Genomic DNA, 10,620 nt, shown 5'->3' on the forward strand with positions numbered 1-10,620 from the left:
TCCTTGATTAAATTTGTTTATGAGTTTTGGCATTTACATTCTCTTTGATTCCTTGATTAAATTTTTAATTGGCTCTTGTTTAATGAGCTTATATGTATACTCAAGAGTCTGTAATTTATTTGGAGTCATTAGAGTTGAAATTAAGATGTAATTGAAGATAAAAGTGAAAAAGGCCAAGCTGTAGATTTCAAATCGTGAGCTTCTGCCCAGGTAGCATTGTGACGCTGCCCTTGAGCTTTGCAATGCTGCTCATAATTCCAATGAGATTTGGTGATCAAGCAGCGAAATTTGATCAAGTTTCGAGCAAGATTTCGTTTTAAGCGAGATTCTGATGGAATTTTTGTGCGAGATTTCAAGTTCAAGCAAGATTTTGAATTGAGTTTGAGCGAGATTTCTAGTTCAAGCGAGATTCTAATGAAATTTCGAGCGAGAGATCAAGTTTGAGCAAGATTCTTGAACCGATTTTTAGCGAGAGATCGAGTTGGAGCGAGATTTCAACGAGCAGCGAGATTTTGAACTGGTTTGACGAGTTTGACCCGTTGACTGAGCGAGAAGATCGAGGATTGACCGGTTTTCTTCAATCTTGATCTGGTTCCGCTTCAAAAGTGTTTTGGCTAGTCTGGTTTAGATAGTCCAAGTCTAGTTTAAGCTCTTTGGGTTTGGTTTGGCGAGGTTCAAATGGTCCGGAAGCGGTTTGGAGTTGTTTCATGCTGTTTTTGTAATAATTAGGTCTTTGTTTGCTTGTTTATGCTAAAACTAAAACCATATCAGTATGTGTTTAATTATTTATGCATGTGATGTATGTTATAATTAAATAAATCTTTTATGTGCATACAATATGTCATGTAGATTTAAAATCCCACCATAGGAAGCATGTGACATGCATTGAAAGTATGTTATAAAGTGTTATAATATATAGTAAGCATGTTTAGGGTTTCTTTTCTTTAATATAAATGTTGTATTAAATATTGAATGTTTTTTATGTATGTTGTGGATGTTTAGCATGTCTAAAATTTTGTAAGATGTTATAAAATTGGGTTAGACATTTAAAATTCATAACAAATAACAGCTGCACGCTCACGTAAGTTAACCACTCATTTTAATAGTTAAAATAGGTCGTTAAATTTGTAAAACTTAGGTTACAAACTCAACCGGTATATAATTCTATCGAAGGCTGAAGGTATTTAAATTGACGGTCTATGGAACACCTCCTACCTGGGGATTATGGATGAATTATTGAGGGTTGTTAATCGGTTTTATAAGTAACCGTGAACAATGTGAGGTTTTAAAACTAGTTTATCACCTAGACATCGTAAGTTAAATTCAATTATAAACGTTATACTTGGATAAACACCTAGAATTAGGTTGTTTAATTAGCCAAAACAAACCTAAGAAATGTATACCCCGAAGTTTAATAACATATATGATATGGTATTAGAACACTTCAGTAAAAATCAAGTAATGTATATGAAATGTTAGAACACTTCGGTGGGAGATTAATAAACATATATGATATGATTATTTATAGCTCTCATGTCCCTAAGAGTTCACAATCGAAATTCATGTGGCACTTTGTGTCACCCTGGGAGTGACCTCCATTCAGAAAGTGTTCATCATAGATCAAGACCAAAGTGAATAGGGGAAGTAGTTCATAGTAAGTAGGTGAAGGATATGTGTCAACATATCGTACGGTTTCTTCTGTTGGTTTGAACTGTGAGATTCCTATGTTGCGTCTACTTGTCGTCTTTAAGTCGACCTCACTAGTCGTTTAACGACGATTATCCCCTCAGTGGGTTTTAACATAAGATTCAGAACAACTCAAACTCCATAAATTGATAGGATTTCTAAAGTCAGTTTCAACTTTGACTTTCCAACTTCGGGAGCATCATTAGGATCGAACTTCTGAGGTCTAAAAACATAAAGTTACACTAACAGACTTACTAAAGATCAGTTAGTAATTTCTAGAAAAAAAAACGGTAGCTAAGTGATTATCGAAATATGAGTTATTCTGGAGAGAGTATTTAGTCAAGAATGTTTTGCTGTAGTATCGTTGCAAAAATAATCTTGGGTATATTATTACTTTGTTAAAACTTGATTGGGTTTAAAAGAAATTCACTTATAAAATTTATTTATATTTTTCCAGAATGACAAGTTCACTAGTACAATTGTTGGCATCTGAAAAACTGATTGGGGATAATTATGCAACTTGGAAATCAAACTTAAATACTGATAGATGATTTAGGGTTCGTCTTAATAGAGGATTGTCCTCCCATTCCAAGCTCTAACACAAACCGAACTGTTCGGGATGCGTACGATAGATGGATCAGGGCAAATGACAAAACCCGTGCCTATATCCTCGCCAACATATCTGATGTTTTGGCGAAGAAACATGAGGATATAACTACTGCCAAAGAGATTATGGAATCTCTATGAAAGATGTTTAGACAATCGTCCTTCTCCTAAGTGTTGGGTTTTATGTCCTAAAACTCGTGGTTTGTAAACAATAAAACTTATTCTAAAAATTCAATAAGTTATTATTGAATATATATATTGCTTATTAGAAATCCAATAAACCTAAAATACCCTTGACTATTACATGAGTACTTGAACTTTATGTGGAGGCATAAAAGTGGATCAGATTCGAGACATAAAAGTTTGGAAAAACACAAAACGGAAATATGGATTTTTCCATTAATACCTTCAATGAAAAACCAAAATCCAGTGATTAAAAATTTAAGGTCTAGTGTGTCACTCACCCATAACTTCAAGTGGTACTCTTCAATTGGCTCGGTTTGATGATTTGGCTACCACATCACCACTTTGGTATTTTTCGGTTAAGTTTCTTTTTGTTGTTTCTTCTTCAATTGAACTCCGATTTAGGTGATTCAAAAGGTGTCGGAATTGTTGTTCCGAATTCTATCTTATGAGCTATTCAAAATAATAAAATTATTAGTAAACAAAATTAGGTTTGTTACCATCAAAACATTAGTTAATTGATTAAAATTAATTAATTTGAAATCAAGAACCAAAAAGCCAACATCATCAAGAACTTCCGCACCCAAAAATCATGTCTTTCCAATGTCAAACCAATATTGCATCTTCCATATCACCAAGAAATGCTTGTAGTTTTGTGCTATATATCTCCTAATGAAGCCACGAAAACCAAAGTCGGCTGAATCCACCCTACAAATTTGGCATCTAGTTCTGTTTTGGCCCCTCATTGTGAGGACAAGATTCTTAAATCGGCAGCCACCAAGTAAATCAAAACATCATTGGATACAACCTTCCTCCAAATCATAATATATAATAACAATAACCATTAATTATAATCCAAAGCTGAAACAAGTTTTTGTTGTGTTATATGAATGAGTACAAGTTTTCATCGGTAGCAAAGTTTTATTCACGTCACATCAAAAGCTAAAGCTTTAACGTCATTTACAAAGTCATTCTATGCTGTTTTAAATGGTAACAGGAGATTATATTATGAGCCAAACTGAATGTAGATAGAGAGAGATTCTTAGTGTAAAATTACAATATGGCTCTTAATTTTCTTCTGCTGGTGGTTCCTGTGTTCTTGTTTGTGTTATCAGCTTTTTTGGTTGTTCGTTCATGGGGTTGGCCAAAGGCAATGGAGGAGATTCCTGGGAATTTGGGTTGGCCTATTGTTGGTGAAAGCTTTTCTTTTATATCAGAGTTTGGTAGCCCTGCTGGTATTTGCAGTTTCATGATCAAGAGGCAGAAGAGGTACCAAACTTCTCATCTTCTTATTCTTCTTCAATTATTTGTCTACGGAAAGCTCGAGTTTCTTAGACTCCTTTTGAGATTGCTGTCATTTTCAAAATAATTACTAATAACTATGCTTTTAGAAAAAAATACTCTGAAAAAAAGTAAAATAATGTTCAATAAATTTTAAATTAAGTTAGAGTGTTTGATAAATAAATACAAAAACGTCTTATTTTAGATATAGTAACTAAAATAGACTTATAATCAACTTTTTTTTTATTTGTTTTGTAATTTGAAATTTTAAATAATTGTTTAGTATGATAAATTTGTTTGTTATAAATTAATTTTTAAATATTAAGGAAAATAACTTTATTTAAAAAATGAATATGATATACTTGTTTTTAAAAAAATAGAAAATAGATTTGATTAATTAGATGAGAAATAGATAATATATAAAATAAATCTTTTTTCTAAAGTATAAAATTGAAAACTAAATATTAATTAAAATTTTCTACCAATTATAGGAGAATCTAAAAGCTAGAAGGATACTACTTTTAAAGTCAACGTAAAATGAATGTGCTTTTAAAAGTGATTCTAACAGATTTAATTTAAATCCGTTTTACCAAATGCATTCCAAACACACTCTTAGACTGGTTTGGATTTTGATTCTTAAGCTCTATTTGGCCACCTATCTAGAATTTAATATCCTACAATATTTTTTTTAAAGGAAGCATGACCTCTCATCGATAAAATGAAAAGAGTCTAATGTCCAAAATACAGGAATCATGATTTATAAGAAAATACATCAAGAGATAAAACATGATTAAACAGAGAAAACAATAAAAGCACTCCCAATTCAAACTAATATTTTGAATTGAACAACGGGAGAGGCCTTAGAGAGAGAACACCAAGAATAGGCAAGAAGAAGAGCTGAATCCAGATGAGTAAACCAAGGAAGAGACCTATCATGAAAAACTCTCTGATTATGTTCAAACCGAATCTCAGACAAGAGAGCACTATTTGCATTGGACCATAAAATATGAGAACTATTGGCCAAAAGAGGACCAACCAAAATTTGAGTGATATTCTCCCGAAAAGAGTTGGCATGAACTTCTACAAGTTTTCTTAGCATCCAAATGTTGTAAGATCAGACAAGTTGTCTCGTAAAATTCATCGAGGTGTGCATAATTGGTCCAGATACGTTCGAATATCAACCAACAGGGGGGTGAAGAAGTTCTGCTTGGGAGTGCTTTTGGCTACTCAGTTAAAGTTATGTTTGAAGGTAGTATGAAGTGCTTAGGAAAAAAAAAATGTTAGATGGTAGTTTAAAGGGCAATATGAAGTGTAGTTGTAGAGTACTATTTTTTACTCGAGAAATTGACCATATAAAACAATCAGAAGAAATTTTAGTAGTATAGAACTAAGCATCAAAAGAATTTGTTACGGATCGAGAGTGCTTTTATAATAAGTACTTTGCTATAGGAATTTTAACATTGAACACCAAGTAAAAATACTAGAAAGTTATTTTGATGTTTGGTTCTATATTCTTAGAAGTACTTTTTTTCTCATATCATTTCCAAATGAGGACTCTTAAACATGGCCTTAATGTTTATGATCAAAGTACTCTTTTGCACTTATTCTAAAATCATACTCAAACATGTCCATAGGTTTGGAAAGGTTTTCAAGACCAGTGTGCTAGGGAGACTGATGGTGTTCATGACGGGAAGCGATGCCGCCAAGATTTTACTGACAGGGAAGGATGGTATGGTGAGCTTAAACCTGTTCTACACCGGCAAGCAAGTCCTAGGCCAAGGCAGCTTGCTTCAGACCAATGGTGAAGCCCACAAGAGGCTGCGGCGGCTGATTGGAGAACCGCTCTCAGTTGATGGCTTAAGGAAATACTTTCAGTTCATAAACAATTTGGCCATTGAAACTCTAGATGAATGGTCTGGAAGAAAGATTTTTGTTCTTGATGAAGCTTCCACAGTTTAGTTCCTCACTTCAAAATGATCACATTAGAAGGTTTGGGTGATGATATGACATGACATCACATAATAAGTTTTTTGTTTTTGTAGTTCACTCTTAAAGTTATTGGCAACATGATCATGAGCTTGGAGCCTGAAGGAGAGGAGCAAGAGAAGTTTAGAGACAATTTCAAGATAATCTCTTCTTGTTTTTCGTCTTTGCCTCTTAACATCCCAGGAACTGCTTTCTATCGTGGTATGAAGGTAATAACATTGAGCGGTTGTTTGGGATGTTGAGTTGGTTATTCTAGTAAGTGGTTATTATAGTTTGTGCCTTGTGAGTTATATAGTTTGTGTTTGGGTGAAAACTATTTTAGTTTTGGTTAGAATAATTTGTGTTTGGAGAATAGACTATTTTAATATGGGTTACAAACGAGGAGAGAATATGGTACAAAATATTAAACACCGTAGATAATGAAGATTTTCAAATAGTTTTACCATAACTAAGTGTGTTTATAATAATTGAAAACTTCAACTATTATAATGGGAGACTCAAATATTGAGTGAGCTATATTACCTCGCTCCATCCAAAAGAAATCAGGGACCCAAACATCCCTTGAATTTTCATTACATCGTTGTAGAGTGAATAAGAAACTCAATAGTTTGAAGCTAAAAGATTATATATGTATAATCTTAGCATCTTCCTTTACACTTTATAGACTAGAAAACTAGTACTATCCTACAAGGGACTATCAATAGTAATTAGAGAAAATTCTACCATAAAATCAGATGCCCTCGTATCATGTTAAATCATCACAAAATCCAGAACTTAAAAGCTGAAGTTGATAGATTATAATATACATATTCATAATGACAATTTCATTATTCATATGCAAAAGATGTGAAAGTTGGTTATAGAATTTGAATCTTTTGAGTATATTTTCGAGCTGTGTTCAGGCACGGAAACGAATGTTCGAGATGTTAGATTTGATCATTGCAAAGCGACGGAGCGGAGAAATTTGCCGACAGGATTTCTTGGATTCACTGATAATCAAACACAACAAAGCAGGAGGAGACAGTGATGAAGAGAAACTCACTGATGCACAATTGAAGGACAATATACTAACTCTGCTGATTGCTGGCCATGATACAACAACTGCAGCTCTCACATGGCTGATCAAATTTCTCGGAGAAAATCCTAATGTGTTGGAAAAACTGAGAGTAAAAACATCTTCCTTATTCACAACAGATTTTGTTTTTAGTTTTCTATTTTTAAAAAATTAATCTTACAAAGAGTATCTACTTGCTTTTATTTGTTTGTATTTTCTAATCTTAAGGGGAAATGAACTAATTTTCAATTTGCAGATTGAACACCAACAAATTCAAGAAAAGAGAAAGGGAGAAAATCTCACATGGGCTGATGTTAACAACTTGCCTTACACTGCCAAAGTATGTTTAAAATTAATTGAATGGTAAATATGAACTTCAATACCAAAAATTACTGATAAAAGAGAAACGAACTCCTTTGGGGGTTGTAAATGAAGTTCAGGTACTCAGTGAAACTCTGAGGATAGCAACAATTCTACCATGGTATTCAAGAAAAGCTGCTTTGGACTTTGAAATTGGTGGTATGTCTCTATTGAAAAGTCACCAAGATTTTTCTTTTCAGATTAAATTATAAAACCGTAAATCCAAAGGTTTGACATCGATATTAAAGATTAATCGATATTTTTGATATCTTTTATAAATACGCATAAAATATTTAAAAAATCCTCTGTCCTCTATTATTCACCGCACGAAGACATGCTAATAAGATCAGTAACTGAGTTTGAAAGTGAAAAGAAGTGAATAACTAAAGTCTTATTTAGTTTTTAGTTTTTCAAATTAAGCCTAATAATATTCATTTTGCCTCTAATTTGAAAACTTAAAAAGGAAAGTAGTTTGACTTTGAATAAGAATTCATTCAACTCTTGAACTTAAGAAAGATGCAAAATATCATAAGAACTTAAGAGGAAATAAGTATAATTTTCAAAGACCTAAAAAAAATAGAAATGATTACGAAATACGACCTGTGCATTCTAATTATTGGGATCTATGCATTGCAGGATACAAGATCAAGAAAGGGTGGTCAGTAAACTTGGATGTTGTTTCAATTCACCATGATGCTAGAGTTTTTCCTGAACCCCAAAAGTTTGATCCATCAAGATTTGAGGTATTTATTAATCAGAAGGAACTTAACCATTATTGATTGGCCTATTCATAAATAAAGGGTATGAATTTGATGAAGGGGCTAAAAGGGAAAAGATTCAATCCATGGTGGTTAGACCACCTACCTAAGATATAATATTCTACTAGTTTTTTTGACATCAAATATGTTATAGAGTCAGGTAGATGGTCTCGTGATATTAGTCGAGTTGCGTGTAAATTGATCCGAAAACAGAATGGGAAGGAACTGTGCGTGTGTGTTTGAGTTCTTAATGACATCAGCTGAGTTGATGAGTGAATATATAACTTTGAATTGAATTGAACTGAACTGAACTGATCTGCAGGCACCATTGAAGCCTTTCAGCTTTCTTGGATTTGGGAGTGGACCAAGAATGTGTCCTGGAATCAACTTGGCAAAGCTGGAAATTTCAGTGTTCATCCATCACCTTGTCTGCAAGTACAGGTCAACTTTCTACCATCTTTGAATTTCATAATTCATGCATAAAAATGGATTTGGTTTTTTAAAATGCAGAGATTAACATAAATATTGAATCAAATAGATAGGGTGTGCCCTTATTAATACGAGTAATTTTTCATCTTCTCGTCTTAAAGTTTAGGGAGTAAATAGAGACAGGATTACCAAAATTTTTTGTAATTTTATGTATGATTTTGACTAATAATGAACAGATGGATATCTTTGGAGGAGGGGAATGATTCAGTGCAGCCAACTCTAGTGAGGATGCCTAAGAACAAGTATCCAATTAAAGTGGAACCACTGTGAGATCTTCTTTCTCTGCTGTTTGAAATCTGAAGTTCAAGAATAAGCAATGAGAGAATAGGCTAGAAGAAAAAAGGGAATGTCTCTCTGTCTATATATATATAAGAATTCTCTACCACTTATTTGTATATTTCATATGGAGTGATGAAATGCTTTAGCACTTGATTGTGAGTGTGTGTGTTTTAATGTTGTTGTCACATTTGAAATTTAAAACCTAGGCATAGAACTCCCAAGTTTAGTCAAACACATTCACAATTCCATACATATGTCTATATATTTGATATAATCATTATAATTCAATGTTGCAAGTGATGTGTTACATATTAACTACACGAGTCTATGATATATAAGATAGATAGCAACATATACTAAAGGTATATTTGATTTAACTTTTCATGTGTTTAATTTTGAAAAATAAAAATTATTTTGGAAAATGTTGAAGTGTTTGGCAACCACTTAAAATAGCCTTTGAAAAAATGAGTTTATAAAATAAGTTGGTTTGAGAGAGACACTTTAAGGAAAAAATAATAATTTTTCAGTGTTTAACGGTTAATATCTCCCTAAAATTGTATAATACGTAAAATTACTGAAAGACCAAAAGAATGTGCATCATAAACCTCTCTCCATCAATAAAATAATATTTATAATTCACTGGACAAACTACTTATACTACTTGGAAGCACAAGCGGCAAGTCCGTGGTCGAACCATAGATTGCCTAAGATAGAAATTTTCTAAGCTAAACAAGTCTTTAGAAAGCAGCAAAAATGGGGGTTTTGATTGTTTGGTTTGACAGAAAAACTAAATGCGGGAATTTAAAATGTGAAAAATAAAATAGATTAAGAAAGAGAGAGATCGATACACGAGATTACCTTCGCCAATTAAGAAATTGTTGGGCTATCTATGGACTAATTCATCGATTTAACCATACAATTTTTTATGGGTTATCTACTTCTCAAGCCTAATCGAATGCACGAAAATCTGGACAAACTCCCTAGAGTAAAGTAAAGCGACGTCGATTTCTAAATTAACTAAGCAATGTCACGCAAGCCTATTTACTTAGCTAACTGCAATAAGCACTTAGATTGATTAGGACATTAAGTTAAATTGGTCAAATCTAACCTAACGTATTTTCATTCCTTAATTATCAATTTAATCTACTAAAATATCCATCATAGATATTCAAACAAGAAAAGGAAAACAATAAGAAGCAGAAAATCCAAAGAACATTCATCTAAATCTCATAAAATCCATAGAAAATTCCCAACAAACCTCAAAATCAACGTTTGGACCTTCAACCGTTCATCGAATCCAAATTTTGATGCCAAAATATATAAATAACTCTCAAAATACAAAATAATCTCATGGGTTTTGGCCAAGAATGGCTAAAACCGAGCTAATGCTCACAAAATCAGCCTAAATCTCCTCTCTCAACCTAAAGATGAAAATCATATTTATAACAGGTACGCAACACCGCAATGCTCCAAGGCAGCGTCGTGACGCTAGGGGGCTGGGAGGCCCCCTTCTCAAAGCGCAGCAGTGCTTCAACGTGTGCGCAACGAGTCTATCGAAGTTTGGAGCGCCACAGCACTCTACAACAGTGCCATGACGCTCTCCTATTGTTCCAAAAATTGAAATTTCTACCTTTGAGCGCAGCGCAAAGGGCTACGATGCTCGCCCCAAGGGCAATTTTATAATTTCGATTTCTTTGAAGCCTAATTGTTCATTTTAGCTTCTACTTGCTCCAAATTAACCCAAAATGGCTCATAAAGGTCGATCCTACCTCTTAGGTGCTCGAAACCTGTAAAAACACTAAATAAACATATTAAACACAATAACAACCTTGAATTCAACAGAGCGAGATAGCACAAAAACACCACCAACTTAATTCTTAATCTTTTTCAAGCAAGGTAGAATCACATATACACACAAAAATATGCTTGCTCAATCAC

The 10,620-nt window shown here is 33.3% G+C and overlaps 1 protein-coding gene across 1 annotated transcript; it reads left to right on the plus strand.

Moving 5' to 3' along the window:
• Positions 1 to 3,493: 3,493 nt before the first annotated feature.
• On the plus strand, positions 3,494 to 8,965 carry LOC120085012 (abscisic acid 8'-hydroxylase 3-like). Its single transcript, XM_039040829.2, has 9 exons — positions 3,494 to 3,744; positions 5,391 to 5,709; positions 5,799 to 5,951; positions 6,645 to 6,908; positions 7,053 to 7,136; positions 7,237 to 7,315; positions 7,793 to 7,899; positions 8,237 to 8,355; positions 8,580 to 8,965. The coding sequence occupies exons 1-9, from the start codon at positions 3,536 to 3,538 to the stop codon at positions 8,671 to 8,673; spliced, it is 1,428 nt and encodes a 475-aa protein (XP_038896757.1). The 5' UTR covers positions 3,494 to 3,535; the 3' UTR covers positions 8,674 to 8,965.
• Positions 8,966 to 10,620: the final 1,655 nt, after the last annotated feature.

This window comes from Benincasa hispida, chromosome 9 (genome assembly GCF_027475165.1).
Source record: "Benincasa hispida cultivar pf3 chromosome 9, pf3_genome.v1.1, whole genome shotgun sequence".
NCBI lineage: Eukaryota > Viridiplantae > Streptophyta > Magnoliopsida > Cucurbitales > Cucurbitaceae > Benincasa > Benincasa hispida.